Here is a 17,818-nt window from a genome sequence, read left to right on the forward strand (position 1 = left end):
CATCTGGTTTATATTCTAAGCATGGTCAGAGTTTCCGAGTCCCAGACTGTATGACCGGAAACATTTGAAAATTGTGGGAGGCAACAGTCTGGCCACGCGAGACTAGGCAAGATGTAATGAAGACGTGAATGACAGTTTCCAATGTATGTATTTATTTAATATTTTTTTCAGTTAGAAAATGTTTAATTTAATCTTCCTAAAAAGCACAATTGTACAACACCCAGATTTCTACCCAGCTGGGTGAGTGACATAATCATAATGGAACTGTCCGTTAGAAATCTGGGTCTTTAAAATGTGGAAGGGCAAGAAGGAACAGGTGTCAACTGTCAACCCCTCTACTTCCCCATTGCACCCTTTCCATTCAGTTAGGTGCTAATGTTGTTGGTGTCCCACTGGGGCCATGCTATTTGTCATCTTAATGGGCTGTGTCACCACTATTGCTCATCCCTGCTTCATCTCAACGTGCCCCTGCAATCTCTCCCTCCTGACTTCCAAACTAGCAGCTAGCTCCTCTCAGCAAGAGTGATGAACTTTAACATTCTAAGAGACTAATTTGATTTTAATTGCCCTCAATGACTTTGTCCTGCACTGCGAAGGCGACAGACATGCAATTCAGGGCGAGCTGGCACAGTGACGTCTTGTTGCAAAAGTCAGACTTGATACTCATTACGCAGGTGACATCTGTTGACATCTTTGCCAGCGGACTTCTGCCAATTTGTTTCCCTATGTCCATAAAGGCTACCGGCTAGTTCTTTGCTGCAAAACTGGTCACATTCTTGTTCATTACCTATCTCTTTATGGGCTCTTTGTAGAGACATATGCAGTAGAACATAATTGATAAGTGAATAAGTTGAGGTGATTTTATCACCTCAACTCACCCTGTGAGGAAGGTTCTGTTGCTTCGTTTATAATAAACGAGCATCATCATCATCCAGTTCACCCTTCAGCAATGCTCTAAAAGCAGCCACTGCACAATCTCCAAAAGTAATTCCCAACCCAAATCATTGTTAATGTTAAATGAGTTCATCCCCTGTGGCTATATCCCTTCGCTCCAGCTGCATCTGTGAATAATGGTCTAATGGACGAGAACACACTGTGGCAGACAGATGGAAGGAAAGTGGTGGAGATGATGAATTATGACTGCTTTGACTTGACTGTTAATAGTTAATTATGTGTGCTTTATCATAATAGCGTAGTGGAAGGACTAAGGAGACAGGAAAGAATGGACCCACAGTATGCATTTCAGATAGGTACTGTGAATTTCACCCGAACAATTGTAATTATGTGATTTTCATAATGTTGCTAATGTCTGAGGTGGGCAGGTCATGGGTACCTTCAGGATGCTCACTAGCCTCGATCTCCAGACTTTTATTGTTTAGTTTTGCTAAAAAATAAAAGCCTGGACCAGCGCGTCGGTGTACCCGGTATAGGAAGTGTTTCATTTCCCCAACCAACCAGAGTGCAGTGGGCGTCGCTCGTAATGTTGTGTTGACGGGGCGGGGTCTGACGGACAGATCGGTGAACCAATGGGATCAGGCGCATTCTCTCCGCGCTGATTTTAAACCCGCCCCTCTATACACGAAAGCAGGAAGGCTAGTGCAGCCTAGATGCTCACTGATGTCATAGAAGGTTTGTTTCCCTGACCCCATCCCTGTTTTTTCCACAGGCAGGTCTTTAGTGAACATTAGTGATATGAATGTGCCTTCACTAGACAAGGCTCACATGTTCCAGAAATAGGTGGACCAAAGGAAAAGTTCCCAGCTCCAATACCCACACTTTTCAATGATTTTGCTGCTTTTTTATAGGGTCCCCCCATGATATCTGTTTTTAGTTTTTCTTTGTGAAATTTCATATACATTTTTTAAAGAAGAGTACCTCAATTTGCCATGTGTTGTGCTTTAATATATATTGGATGAGAAATATTTTTTATAGAATTTATTATATCGGGTAAAATATACCCAACATTAGTGATGGTGTGACAATTTTCAATGTTAGTGTTCTAAAGTTAACACGTTAATTTGGATCACAGTTATGTGGTATTGATTGATTGAATACTTTATTAACATTATCATTAACAGTACAAGTATTACAGTCAAAGTTTATGCTAAAAGGATAATGCTGTATATTTCATATAACATACATACAGATGTAAGATGTTTTCTTCACAAGTAGGCTGCAGACAGAAGAGTGTACTAGGAGGGGACTGCTGGCTCTGACCTGGGTGGGGGGTTACAATTAGCATCCTATTGTTTAACCTGGGAGACAGAGCGTCTATGCATTAGTCATCAAGGCTGACACCCTTCCCTTCCTGGCTCTATACAGTTGCAAAGTAGGGGGCCAGGGGAGGTGGGGTCCCACCTTTCAGGGCTGACACACCCACACATGTACCTCTTCTTTAGATCTCAATGTGTTCACTACTATAAAGACTGACTCAAATGTAAGCTAGTGTGGGTGTGCTACTCAGAGGCCGAAGGGCCGATGGTGGGGACCTCAGGGTCTCCATAGAAAACTGTCTGTGCTATGCTATGCAATATATCGGAACTAAGCAAGAAACCTCACTGCCTGGAGTGATGCCTCAATTCATTATCCAACCATTCATACACATCTCTGGAACATCAAACTGACTACAATATGGCGTTGTTGGCAACTACAAAAGTGCAGTAGAACCTTTAAGTCTGTGGTTTTCAGATACCACAATAACACAAAAAGCCCCAGGGGCTTGTTTCCATTGTGGTACAGTACATGCACTGGTTAAACCACTGGGGTTCCTTAAAAGGGTTCATTCACATTCCCACTGTCATTCCTTCAAGACTCAAAGAAATGTCCCAATAACAAACGGTCAAATGTTCACGTTAATACATGAAAGAAACTCATAGAACTCAAGAAACTGAAGGTCCACACACCGTCTTAATGCTCCCAGAAAAGCATATGTATTTATTCAGCTGTATAAAAATACAACGTTTTGGCCTCTGTGGCCTTCGTCAGGTGTACCGCTGAATAAATACATTCTGATCTAGCACCCGTCGAAATAGCCGACTTGTGGATGTGCGTGCACCTCTTGACCACTATTCATCTCAAGAAAATAACACATTTACAATCATGAAAGGGGACACAACTCTCTTTCTGAACAGAGGGCACATCATTTCGCTTGCAGCTGTAGCTGCTCTAATCTCAAGAGATAAAATTGAATCATTTTGTAATCAGTTTCATCATTCAGATCACTGTGGTACCACTCAAAGCGTGTTAAGGAGTGGGAATCCCGAAGTGGGAATAATACAGCAGTCAGCAGGCAGCGTTGTTCCTGAGAGGGAGACTGCCATCTGCAGCACAATCCAGATGTCAATCCAGAAAACTGGCTAAACGGTTATATCAGATGCCATTGGTGCATTGCTCAAATTGAAGTGCAGTCTATATTAAACAGAAAACCATTGAGTTTACTGAAACTTTCAAGGGTCTCACTCACTCACTAAGGATAATTCCTTTTAACAGGTCGTTCATGAAAGTCCTTGCAGTCTTGTTTCCAATGAGAACCTGTGAGCAATTAGGGGTTAAGAGTCTTGCTCAGGGACAAATTTCATTTCATCGACACATATGTTGACCTGGCCTGGAATCGAACCTGGGGCAACCAGGGTCTCTGGCTACCTAGGCGCGCTCACTAACCATTCAGCTATGGCCGCCCCTAACTCACTCACTCACTCACTCAGCAACTCCCTGCTAGAGGAAAAGCCATGTGGTCACCAAAATAGGTAGGGTTCATGTTCATCCTGGATTTCGATTGTGTGAAAAGTTTATATTTTGACCTGAGGGTGGCGCTAGAGGATTCATCTTCCGGGGAGCAAGTTTCATGGCAATTTGCTGATTATGTATTGGCATATGTAAATAGCAAATAGTGCTTACATCATAGAATGCTGTGTGCCAGATGCACAATCTCGTCGGCTTGCATTGGGTTGTCTTATCTGGTTGTCTGGTACAATGGGCAAACCAGGGCAACATCTGAGCCCCAACCAAACCCTGTAGCTTCAAGTCCAGCAGTGGGAGCAACAGTCACTAGTTACTAGGGATGGGACGATAATCGTTATTATATCATTTATCGTGATAAAAAAATCGCTCACAATAATCGTAACGCAGAGATTTAATTTATTGTGGAATTGTCCTCCGTCATACACTGGGATCAATTCACCTTTGCTGAGCTGCCTATCCGGTACCACTTAAACCCTCTATAATTGGTTCAACGGACCTGTAAAGAACAGTCTTTTTTCACGCTCTACCAAATCTCTTTGCCAAAAATAGCCGATCTACAATCTCACAACAACGTGTCGCGTTGCGACGCGTTGTTCAAGGGGTTAACAAAAGTGGCATTTTAAGAGTTTTAAAAGCTCACAACGCGTCGCGTTGTGACACATTGTGAGCTTGTAGATCTGCTATTTTTGGCAAACGTTTCGCCCCAGAATGTGGATGCTGGGGTTCAAGGGGTTAACAAAAGTGGCATTTTAAGAGTTTTAAGCATATTTGGATTATCTGTAAAAATAAAAGAAAGTGACACATTGAAATGAAATAAATCATCTTTGTCTTTGAAGAACCCTTGAGAAGTGCTGCTCTCCTCGATCGTGACGGTCAAGAAATTGGTTGTCACATCTGTAACCAGGACCTTCTTTTGTCAGGACCTTTTGTGTCAACCTGGAAAAGACTGTCAGTAAATTGATTAATCCATAACGAGACGCAACATCCTGCCTTCAATAATTCCATATCCCTTGACTAACTATTATTCCAGGATGTTACACTGGAGGGGTGATTACATGGCAGAGGGATTTTATAATGCATTTGATACGGTGGCTTTGTACAGATGAATTAAGGCAGGCAGAGAGATTGGATAATTCCGCTAGACAGATTGCAGCCATAAGTCACTGTCACTGTCACAGATTAATGTCACCAACTGAAGTGGATGGCTCCAAGGAAACACCAGCATAATATATTTCACTGTGCACCCAAGGGAGACCTGTTTTGAGTATGTGATCAATTTTTTATTTGTTCATTTAATTCAAAGAGAGGTTTGGACGGGAGATACACATATTACTATAAAACATTCAAGTGCCACAGAAAGATGTAAAAAAATATATAAAGGAACTATAAAGGAAATATAAATAAGGAGCAGAGAGGAAAAGGGACTTTCAACAAAAACTACTGCTCTAGTTTTGTAAGAGTTCTGTAAGACCTTTATTCATACAGTGGTGAACTGGAAATGTGTCACATATTATAGAACATATCATTATGAACATCATAATGAATTCAGACATATACTGTATGAATAAACGATGTGGCAGACTAATGCATGTTAATGTTAATATTAAAATATTAATGTCCTATGTGCCACATTATTATCCTTGATTATAATCATTGAGATCTGTTGTACAGTACATACCCCTATTTCCTTTTTCCCCAAAGCGGTATATTCAAGTGTGTCAACCTCTCTTTCTCTCGACATGTCCAACAGCTCATGAAAAATATTGGCTTTGACTTTGTCAACGCCCACTTGCGTACCCACCCCCGTTCCCCTTCCAGACATTCTCTCCAAAGTACTTCTCTCTGGACCCGTCTGTCTCATTTTAATGGAAATAGCGACCTTTTTAAACACTGCCCCAAATCTGCTTTCCAACAACAATGCGTAAGTGTAACTCTTAAAACATTATCTGAACATTTTTAAATACAACTTTTTACAGTGGATTATATAGATTCTCATGAAGTTCCACATTCTCGCACACTATGCATCACATGTTCACCACTTTATTGTAGTTCGGACATCAGGGCAATTACTTATCTCAGTCGGGGGAGAGAGACAGGCCTAAAACCTACAGATTGCAGCTTTAATAAAAAGCTTCATTTGGCTGTCACTGTGCACTCACCCTGTCCACCTGTCTGGTTTAGTGGGTGAAGTAGAACATTATTCAAATAATCATAGAACTTTAGTTTCCTTTTTTCTGCTTCTGTTCTGAGTGAGTGGTGATTGAACTGTAAGTGGGTCTCCTGCTAAGTGAAAGCTTTTTATTCAAAGCTAATATACAGAATGGCAAGGATGTGCTTGTCATCCCTTCCACAAAATTGACTCACAGCCAGAGTCCAAGTTGTCCATTTCATACATAACTCAACTGTAAAGGGTTGAAAGGCCCATTTATGTTTTAGCCCCATTACACGTTAATTAATTAATCACATTGGTCTGAAGCCTGTCCTGGACGGGAGTCTCCAGACGTAAAACGGATGATAATGATGATGATGATTCCATGCAGTGGCGTAACTTGCCTTTTTTCCGCATGGGTTTTCAGATCAAAACGGCCCTCTATAGGGATGTATGCAGCAACCAATTTCACTGTTTAAAAAACTTAATATAATAACACATTTTTATTTTAAATGCGGCTGAGAAAATTAGGTCAACTTCATTATGTTTGCATAATAGCCTACAGTTTGGTTTGGTTGCTAAATGACTTACTTACTAAATGTAATATAATTACATTTAGCATTTCAAATGTGTTCTCAAATGTATTCTCAATCTTTAGCTAATTACAAGGAACAAACACAGAGTGAGAAAACAACCAAAGAAAGCGCATCGGAAGAAATTGCATGGAAATGATCATCCAGATCAATATAGGGTGCTTCCTGCTTGGTATAGATACATTCTAAATACACCCAGTGATGAGACAATGAACACAGTCATCAGTTGAACACAGTCATGTCTGTTTTATACGCTACAGATACACTACAGGTTATCCAACCTCTGACCCTTGATGGAGGCCAGGTAACATAATCAGCAATCTGTGGCCTGAAGCACCCTAGAGAATTAGATGATCCGTCTCAATTTGTCTCTATGCCATGCATGCTGTTACGAACAGCTGGAATGGAGATGTATCTCCATTCCAGCTGTTCGTGACAGCTCTGCAGACAGAGCAACAGACTTTACTTACAGTACATTGATCTGTAGCGAAGATTCAAGTTTAAAAGAGAACCACACAAAAGGGGGCTAAATTGGTCATTGGCAGTTTGAATCACGCAAAGACCGAGTGGATGATTCACTGACTGACTGACTGACAGACAACCACCTGTTTCTTTCTTCTAGGCTGTAAAACAGAGTGGGATCAGATCCGATGTTGGCCAAGAGCAGACGTTGGCCAGGTGGTAAATGCATCCTGTTCTGAAATCTTCCAGCATTTCTCCAGCAATCAAGGTTTGTGCTCAATTCTTCTTCTAATGGAGATAAAATGTATTTGGCTTTGTCATAATATGGTAACATAAAGCATAGCCATGGTTCTATCAGTACATATTGTAAATAGCACTGATTGATGCATGTTTATGTAAATAAAAGAAAAAGAGAAAAAAAATAAAATATTTGAATAGTCATATTGTTATTAGTCACATCATTTCTGTATACAGTTAGAACTGCAGATACACTACAGGTTATCCAACCTCTGACCCCTGACGGAGGCCAGGTAACATAATCAGCAATCTGTGGCCTGAAGCACCCTGGAGAATTAGATGATCCGTCTCCATTTGTCTCTATGCCATGCATGCTGTCCCAATCTCCTCCGCGGGAATCTGAAGACTCACCTCTTCACACTCCACCTTAGCCCGTAACACTTAACGTAGCACTTGCCCTAGCCTTGACGACCTTGCAGGCTTATGCAAAGGCATTTTTTTAGATGGTATGTTAATTTATGTAGACATATGCCAGCTCAGTTGTAGATCTGGCGTCCTGTAGTGTGTATAGGTTCAATGTACAGATTATTGATTGACTTTTTTGATATTATACTGTTTAGACTGATGATAGGTTCTTGGTTTACCTATGATCCTAGATTACTATTTCTATGCATTTGATGTATTGACTCGTGTTTTCTTTGCATACTGTAAATCGCTCTGGATTAAGAGTGCCTAAATTGAAAATTTCAAGTGAATGTAACTATAGTGAAATTATACTATATATCCCTTGTTTGGCTGGAACCATCGCAAGGACCTCTGGTGGACCCCACTTTGAAAACCACTGATATAACACGTGTCTTCACAGCTAATTCCCATTTTGCCTTTTCAGGCTTGAAATTGGGGAAGCAACTGCTCTCATTTAAGTTCTTGGTATTAATTAAACATCACTGAGTAATGAAACGAGTTGACATGCATCCTTTGGGAGAAAAGTAAGAGTAAATATTTCGCTGAGACATTTCTTGATGTTCTCATTCTGGGGATCTTCTTTGCCAGCATATATATTAATATTAAAAACCCATATGTTTATGGAATAATCTCTGAGGTAGCGTTCTATACATCATATAGTGGGCCCATATGTTGTGTATGTATGTATGTATGTATGTATGTGTGTGTGTGTGTGTGTGTGTGTGTGTGTGTGTGTGTGTGTGTGTGTGTGTGTGTGTGTGTGTGTGTGTGTGTGTGTGTGTGTGTGTGTGTGTGTGTGTGTGTGTGTGTGTGTGTGTGTGTGTGTGTGTGTGTTTGTGTGTGTGTGTGTGTGTGTGTGTGTACACATGTGTGCGCACGTGCGGTTGTTTGTATGTACGCTATGCGTGTTCAATCAAAAAGAGACATATAGGATGATTTAATTAGAAATATGTTTGGGTGTGATAGTACACGGGTCAGTCGGCCCCAGGGGAAATGTGACTGGTCAAGTGTTTGATCTGACAGCCACAGAGAACTATGTGAGATGAGGGCCACATATTCACAGCACGGAACAGCTCTTCCTTCTTATCGTCTGTCACAAATGCCAGCCGCTAGACAAACATGTGGATGGAAGGGGGATGAGATGTGTTTCTTCCCTTTTTTTCTCGTTTTGTTCAACAGAGTTTAGAGCCATGCACACAAAGCATTGGAAACAGAAAGAACTATACAGTAACTATAACTATATCTAGATCATTCACCGCTACATTGTTGTGGTGTAGACTCTACCATCCACTTGATGTAGATTTTGTTTTTAATAATTTAAATATTTATAGCTATAGTTATTAAGTCTAAGAGTCTACAAAGGCATCACAGGTAGATCTAGCAGCAGCAGAGTTAAAACTAGAAAAGTATACACCTCGGAGCACAGATCTCCGCCAGGCCCGGTTGCCATACCTTGGAGGGTGACCAGATTCTGAATCCCAGAAAAGAGGACACTCTGCCCCATCTTTTGGAGATACTAAAAAAATGTTTTCATCGCTCCACTGTAGCTTCCCCTTTCAGACAGCGGTCTGCAGTCATACTGCAGTAACGGAGCTGCTCTATCACAAATGAAGCTAGAAGAACTGTACCTGACATGAGAAGTTAATTAAAATGTATCCATTAATCCCATAAATTAATCATCTTGAGTTAATGTATACTTTTCCCAGCCCTGAAGGAGCCACTGCCTGCCCGTCTTTGTCTGGTTGAAAGCAGGTTCCCCATGCATGGGGGCAGGTGAATTAGATGAGGGGCACAGGTGCAACAGGCCACTGATTAGGTTCATGGGCACTGGGAGACCATACGTTTTTACTGCATGTTATATATTTGCAGTATAAGATATTATACCTACTGTGATTCATCATACTACACCTTGAATAAATGGGCACCTCATCCAACAGCAATTACTGTCATTGTCAATTGTTGTTCAGGATAGTTGCTATAAACCCTAAAAGGAACAATGACCCTAAACAAATCTTAATCTAATTGGGAGTCACAACTGAAATATGTAGTACTTTACTGTCAGTCGTCGTTTTTCCTTTCTTTTTTTATACATACAGAGACAAGGCAGGGTACACATTGTACCTGTGTCTCTATTCTTGTTTCCCAATATAATAAATATATTATTATTATTCACACACACACACACACACACACACACACACACACACACACACACACACACACACACACACACACACACACACACACACACACACACACACACACACACACACACACACACACACACACACACACACACACACACACACACTCCATCTCCCTCACTGCTCTCATCATCTGGCTTGTTGATGTTCTTGCTAGAGTTACCTTGACAGTTGCCGCAAGCAGAAATACACTTCTTGCTTTTTACAGCAGCCTCTGAGTGCTGTTGTAGATAGTCTGGTACCATGGGATCTGTTGATGGGACCAGGCCAGCTCATAACCTTTGTCACCAAGCTTCCACCCATAGTCCATTACATCCAAAGATGGACTTGGCAGCATTAGTAGCCAATCTCTGGTCTGGTGATAATATTGTAATCAGCTAAATAATTCAGTGTTTTTAATGGCACCTGTCTTTTTTAATCATGTGCTGAAAGCTGAATAAACATAAACACAAGCCTAATCCCTAGAGAGAGTGCTGTGCTGCAACTCCTGTTGTCGGGGACAGTTGATGCTCCTAGTAGAGGTCCGCTTTCTGAAGATATGAAATCTCAAGTCAACCAACTCAGATGTCCAGAAACATGTCCATTGCTCTCTCCACTTAGTCAGTCTTGCAGTGCTTGATTTATACAAAGTCGATGTGTTAAACCCAGAAATGATGGACATTGTATCACAGCTGGAGAAGCAGTGCAAAAAGAGAAGATACTTCTGTTATCTGTCTGTGCGGGCCTTCTGGATCTTTCCAAAAGATGTTTCTTGGCTGTTGTGAGAAAGATCAGGTGGTCTGCAGCATGATGAATCAGCATAATCCCGACGTCCTCAGCCCTCACTTCAGTGAGGGACTGCATCATCTACCGCATGGACAAAAGAGGTGTCCGCATCATAGGGGCATTTGTTGTAACACTGATCCCATTTCTACCAAATGTCGCAGCAGAATGAGCTGGGCTCATGTTGCTGAGGAAAGTTTCTCTCGGAACAATGCATTTGATTTCTGGGCAAATCAGAATTCTGCAGCAGAGATTTTGTTCTCAGGTTATCATGGGGCTTATTGGAGCTTCTGTAACCATCAAAGACCACAGTGATCCAGAGGCGCCGGCTCCCTACGTAAAAAGCAAGGAGTGAAGTGTATTCCTGCTTGCGGCAACTGTCATGGTAACTCTGGCAAGAACATCAACAAGACAGATGATGAGAGCAGTGAGTGAGATGCTGGGGAATTGGAATAGTAGGTTCAAAAGCAGAAGTTTACAATTATATCCCCCTTTTTTGTGCCCCCCCCCCCTTGTATAAATGTTACCTACAGCAAAGAAGAGAAGTGAAAGTAGTTTTGCAGGTGAACTCTACTAGAGGTCCCTCAACATGCTATCAAGCATAGGCGCTGTTCCCGTGGGTGCTTGAGCCGAGCTTGAGCACCCACTGGGAATGTGCCAATCCGGTCAGACGGTTAAAATGCTTTGTAACGTGTGTACTGCCCAGGATGCATGATACCCGGTCTTATACCAGAATTCTGAACGGATGTAGCCTACATTTACTTCTCTCACTTGTTTCTCTTTCTCGTTCTCTCGCTCTCCGTCTCTGAAAGCCGTAGAGAGAGAGAGAGAGATGTTATCGAACGTCACTTTTTTGCACATCTCTATAGACCAGTGCTACTTTATTTTTCGCATCACTGAGTGAACTTTCAAATGTGCAGTCATCATCATAATGATGGGTTTATGCATCGTAATGAATGATGGGTTTATGCACTGCAGCCCATACTATAACATTCCTGTACTTGTCAACAGACTGTTCTTGCTGACACAGTCTGATCACTTCCTGCATTGAGATTCAGTCAGTTGCTCTTCTGCGTTCCTTACATATATTGCACTAATGTATGAGCATCAGGGTCATGTGCAATTTTGACCATTTTGACAGAGCATGATAGGATGTGAATTGCTTAATTGTATCATGCAGTCCACCTGTATGGAAGCAGCTGCATTTGTTGCCTCGCCACTCAGTTATTCAGGTTTTTTCTGTAGTCATGACATGCCTGATGAAGGTCCGAGCGACCGAAACGTTGCGTCTTAAATACATTTCTTTGGAAGTGGAGAGAGCGTGCAGGACTCCCGCTCCCTCTTCCCTATTTCTTCTACTGTATTCATGAGATACATTTGAATTGACTAGTCTTGACAACAGAGTTATTAAGAATTATCACGTTTTTTTCCTTCACTCTGAAGGGAAGGCAGAGGGCATGATAATTAGAGTTTCAGCTCGACTAGCCCATTAATACCGGGAAAGCATCGTGTAATTTTCGATTTTAGCGTTGGCTCTTCAAAAATAGCAGATATACAAGCTCACAGCGCGTCACTTCGTGCCGCGCTGCAAGCTTGTACATCTGCTATTTTTTAACATTTTCGAAAAATCTTGAAAGTGTGAGAACTACTGATTTAGACGACATTTGTAGAATCGGCCTCAGGTCTTAATGGGCTAGAGCAGACTACAATCGTAATTGACTTTCAACAGATGCAGGCAGCTGTGGCGCTGACTGTCGTTGGCCTCTGCTGATTCCTGTTTCCTCAGCTCAAATAAGACTGATGAAAACCCACTGCCATGAGCCCCGCCAGTCTGTCTGCATTAGGCTCCTTCTGTGACACATGCACATACATCATCATCATATAGCACATAGCACACCACATATAACACACATACACATTATGCAAGACAACAGACATGCGCACACACACACACACACACACACACACACACACACGCACACGCACACGCACACGCACGCGCACACGCACACGCACACGCGTGCACACACACAAACACACACACACACACACACACACACACACACACACACACACACACACACACACACACACACGCGTGCATGCACGCACACACACATACATGCACGCACGTACGCACGTACCACATTTGTTTTTGGCAGCTCTCCTACCACACACACAGTGCTTCCAAATGGATAAATGTCAATGTGAAATTGGACAAATGCACAGAAGTGACAAATATTTGCTGGCTGAATGCACAGAACAGAGGCAGACAGAAGGGTGAATGGGGAAAATGGCTCAATTGTGGATAGCTTCTTCCTTTTCATTTCGCAGCACTAAGTGTCTGCATAATACAACATGTAGCAACTCCTGGTGTATGAGAAAAGAACATTGAGAGCTATGGCGTGTAGTAGACCGCGGTATAACAAGATTTTGTTTTGTGTTGTATTTATGCTGTAATCTCATCTTTTTGCTACTATGGCCCTTGTAAAATACATAACCATCTCAATGGGACTCACCTAGTTACATAAAGGAGAAATACAATTAAAAAGGAATAAAAGAAAAATGCTGCATCAAATGTTATTCACCACCAATAGGAAAAAAAAAACCTTCCTTTGAAATTAGAATAGAGCCCCGCAAAGCACGGTTCATGTAAAGGTAACGGAACGGCATAGTCACATCATGGGGTCGGGATACTTGAAAACGTGAAAATGAAAGAGAGAAATTGCATTCACCAGGTTTCACCTGCAGTCATTAATTCGCTCCAGTTAACTTGAAGAAGAAATTTGCATATCAATATATAGGCTACATGAGAACATTGGTCGCCCTTTCATTTAATGATTGACAGGGCGGAGGTGCAGAGACAGCTGAGACAGGGAGGGTGCTTTTCATGGCAGAGGAGAGATTCTGAAAACACACACAATCTGACGTTGAAGCCGAATTGAACTGAGTCCAACCACCTTGGTGTCCACCCCCACATTCTAGGGTACGTGGTAAGGAACTGTACCGTTGACGGTTGGACGGAGCCCTATCCATCCTATGAAGAGGCCTGCACTTTCAACGATCTGCCCGAATCTGAGGTATAGGCTTTTATGCCAGATTATTCTCCTTTATACGATGGTGCCGTGTGCCGAAAATAGCAGATCTATAAGCTTGCCATGATCGGAATTTTTTTACGATGCACGTCTCCTCCCACGCACAACTCAGGCCTAATCTGTCATTGCTACAATCATGCCAGTGAAAAAACAACAAACAATCATGCCAGTAAATCATCATATCTCTATGGTTCCTGTTTGTTCTCTCTCTCTCTCTCTCTCTCTCTCTCTCTCTCTCTCTCTCTCTCTCTCTCTCTCTCTCTCTCTCTCTCTCTCTCTCTCTCTCTCTCTCTCTCTCTCTCTCTCTCTCTCTCTCTCTCTCTCTCTCTCTCTCTCTCTCTCTCTCTCTCTCTCTCTCTCTCTCTCTCTCTCTCTCTCTCTCTCTCTCTCTCTCTCTCTCTCTCTCTCTCTCTCAAACTGCCTTCCATCACCTCTTGCATTCCTCCTTATTCCTTTCTATATCTCTCTCCTATGTGTACGGTACCTGGTATTGTTTGAGTGCAGTTTGGATTTATGGGTTTAATGAATTCTCAAAGAGAAGAGGATGTGTTGAAAGCCATGCTTTCAACACAATTGTATTATGATTAATTGTGCCAGTCTTTGCTGTTAAAAAATTAGCACACACAGACACAGTCATCCCAGGCTTGACTGATTGATGTGCTGAAAATGGTAGCCTATACCTACGTAAATTATGGAAAAACTAACCGAAAAACAAAACAACAATATTTGTCCCCATCGACCATTTCCAAAGCAGGGGTTGATTATTGATTGTCTTGAATTCACAAATGTACAAGCACATGTACTATGCATTTTGCTTGCTGACTGTCTTGTCTTTTGACAATCTCTCTCCCTGTTGTTGTTCTATCTCCCCCTCACTCCGTTTCCTTCCTTTGTGCTCTCTGCCCCCCACCCACACTCACATCTTTTGTGTGTCCTTCTTCCCCTAGACGAACTACCTATCTACATTTAGACAGGTCTACACTGTGGGGTACGCCACCTCTCTCATCTCCCTCATAACAGCGATTGTGGTGTTTACAGCGTTCAGGTAATGTGCCCTGCCGCAGGCCCGCAGGCCAGCTATTGTACTCAGATAGAGAGATAACACAACAGCCAATCTACAATTTCTTATCATTGGTGGATTGAATTGAAAGCGCTATTTGCACTGGGTCTCTTTCTTGTGTCTCTTTTAATAATTTTGTTATGCTAAACAGGCATAAAAGAGAGATTGGTAGCAATGCTAGTGAGTTAACTGGACTGCACAAGGCCACTAATGTTCTGAGTGTGCCGATAAAACTATGCATTTTACATTATCTCCACTTTTGACAAAATGTTATGATTTTCAAATTATTGTCTTATACAGATTGGCTAGGCACCTGTACAGTTTATTCTGTTATCGAAGACTTCCTGGAAGTTTACAAACAGCAATTCAACAAGTTTAGGCATTATATCATTCTTTCAACCTAGTCCTATATAACTACTCCGTCGTAAGAATAGCGAAAATAGCATATCTACAAGCTCGTGTCTCATCGCAACCATTGTGAGCTTGCATTGTAGATTTAATATTTTTGCAAATTTTTAAATAGCAATTTAAAAAATATATTATTTATTGCCTATATTGACATGGCCAGAATAGGGACGCCAGGTTGAAAGTTATTGATGAGGCGCTCGGGTGGCGCAGTGGTAAAGTCACTGCCCACCACCACGGAGATTCTGGGTTTGAAATAATCCACGTGGTGCAAACGGCTTTGTCGAGCGTCTACAAAAACACAATTGGCAAACACGGGGAGGGAAGCCGGACGGGGAGAGTGATATTGGTCATTGCACGTACTCCTACGGGCTGGGGCGGCACCTGTCAGTGGGGAGTGTTGGGCGGGAGGAGTAGAACGAAGGCCCTACATCCTCCTGGTGGGGGCTCCTCGCTGGCAGGTGAGTCAGTAAGACAACAGCAAGACAGCAGTGACAACACAGAAATGTGCGTGGGGAGGAATGAATTGGCATAACGACTAAATTGGGGAAAAAACGGGGTAAAAAAAGAATTGGCTACTCTAAATGTAAAAAAAGAAGAAGAAAAAAGAAAGTGATTAATGAAACAAATTGTGCGCATATTTACTGTGTTCTGTAAATGATCACATTGTGTTGTTTTATATTGTTTGTATTGAATTAACGTGATTGTTGATTTCCTTCAGCCCCTTTTCCCACTCCTTCAAGAGTCCTTGCCTTTTGCCAGGCCGCTTGTTGTAAATACTAATTTGCTCTTAATCCCACCTTGCCTGGCTTATTAAAGGTAAACAAAAAAAAGTGATGTGTATGTCGTGTACGTTACAATGATCTACCTTCTCCCCTTCTGTTCCTGGCAGAAAGTTCCACTGCACCAGGAACTACATCCACATCAACCTGTTCTCCTCATTCGTGCTGAGGGCCAGCGCTGTCTTCATTAAAGATACAGTTCTGTTTGCTGATGAGACGCTGGACCACTGCTCCATGTCCACGGTAAGATGGATGCACTGTTACTCTGCTCCGAGGAGCAAACTTTAGTTTTAAAACGTAACGGGCAGATTGCCATTTAGTTTGCTGAGTGCATTCCTGCTCCCTGGAAGATAAACCATAACTACTACTTGCAACCCCATGACGGTCACGGGCAATTTGATGCCCTAGGCAGGATTCTACCGGCTGTGCGGGTTTCTTTTAAAGTGGTTTTGCACCCTGAATGCGCACACACCCAGTAATGTTTGCAAACAAGAAACCTGTCTACATCCACACGTGTTGCCACAGAGAGTGAAAAACCGAGAAGGTAGAAGAACACAGAAGTGTTCATTTAACCCTGAGACTGCCACACTGTTAGAACTGAAAGCAGAGGGTCTGGATATGCATGGCTGCATGGGCGAAACCAAACACTCACGAAAGAGAGCAGTCTCCACTTGAGTCTAAACCAGGGGTCTTCAACGTTTTTCAACCCAAGGACCCCTTAGCTGAGAGAGAGACGAAGCAGGGACCCCCACAACATATTGTATAAAATTGTGTTGCAGATTACGCTTATGTCATAGATTTCATAGATTCATAGACTTGTTTGCGACAACACTATCATTGTGTAGCGTTGTGTTGGATTCATGTTAATGTGTATTTAAACACTTAAACCCTCATAACTTAGAAAACGTCTATTAAAGTATCAATATGTTTTCCTGCTACACCAAACCGCTTTAACGAAAATAGACGATCTACAAGTTCCCCTCAGAATACGGATGCTAGGGTTCAACTGGTTAATGGAGATAAAAAAAGAAAGAAAAAAGGTTCCTATCACACAAAGATTTGGCGCCCCCCCCCCCTAGTAACTCTGAGGACCCCCCTGTTGAAGACCCTGGTTTAAACATAAGCCTATACTCCACTCTCGCTCGTTGTTGCATCTTTTCTCATACAGTATCCTGGGCCAAACAGCTGTTAGTCGCATCGTCAACAACTTCCAGGGAGACAGCGATGCCCAGAAGTTATTTTGAGAAATGCATCCGCCCATTCATTCATAATGATCTGCATTGTTATCTTTCAGGAAAAAGTGCATTAAACCAAAGATACATTTGTATTTCACACAAATATAATGGGCAATTCCTATCAGATTTTTTTGCAAAATACTCCAATTTAAAACCCCCAAATGTTAATGTTGCTAAGACATTTTATCGGACTATTATACACACTATTATAATTGTTCCTGTATAAGCTCTCCTTGTGTGTCTGTGCTAGCCAAAACGCACTGCCTGAAAATCAGTGGTGTAAAATAACTAAGTACTAGTTCTACTCAAGTACTGTACTTAAGTACAATTTTGAGGTATTTTTACTTTACTGGAGTATTACCAATTTTCTGTACTTTTACTCCACTACATCTCAAATGCAAATATTTAACTTTTTACTCCACTACAATTATTTGAAAACTTTAGTTACTAGTAAGTTACTTTGTAGATTTTGATTATTATTACAAAACATACAGTAACCACTCTACAAGCTCACAATGCATTATGAGCTTGTAGATCTGCTATTTTTTAAAGATTTTTATAAATTATAAATACATTTGAAAACGTGTGTCTTGTGACATTCTGCATAATGAGTACTTTCTACTTTTGG

General features: G+C 41.8%; 1 protein-coding gene across 1 annotated transcript in view; it reads left to right on the plus strand.

The window, feature by feature from the left end:
- The window catches only part of LOC311045111 (pituitary adenylate cyclase-activating polypeptide type I receptor-like), a gene marked incomplete at both ends in the record, with an annotated part of 31,619 nt that overhangs the window by 6,410 nt on the left and 7,391 nt on the right, over positions 1-17,818 (plus strand). The window contains 4 exons of the mRNA XM_084056921.1: positions 7,106-7,213; positions 13,599-13,693; positions 14,656-14,753; positions 16,066-16,198. Of these exons, the coding sequence (XP_083913047.1) occupies positions 7,106-7,213; positions 13,599-13,693; positions 14,656-14,753; positions 16,066-16,198 (434 nt within the window). The remainder of the gene's footprint in view (positions 1-7,105; positions 7,214-13,598; positions 13,694-14,655; positions 14,754-16,065; positions 16,199-17,818) is intronic.

Source organism: Gymnoscopelus microlampas (genome assembly GCF_963454915.1).
Source record: "Gymnoscopelus microlampas genome assembly, chromosome: 5".
NCBI lineage: Eukaryota > Metazoa > Chordata > Actinopteri > Myctophiformes > Myctophidae > Gymnoscopelus > Gymnoscopelus microlampas.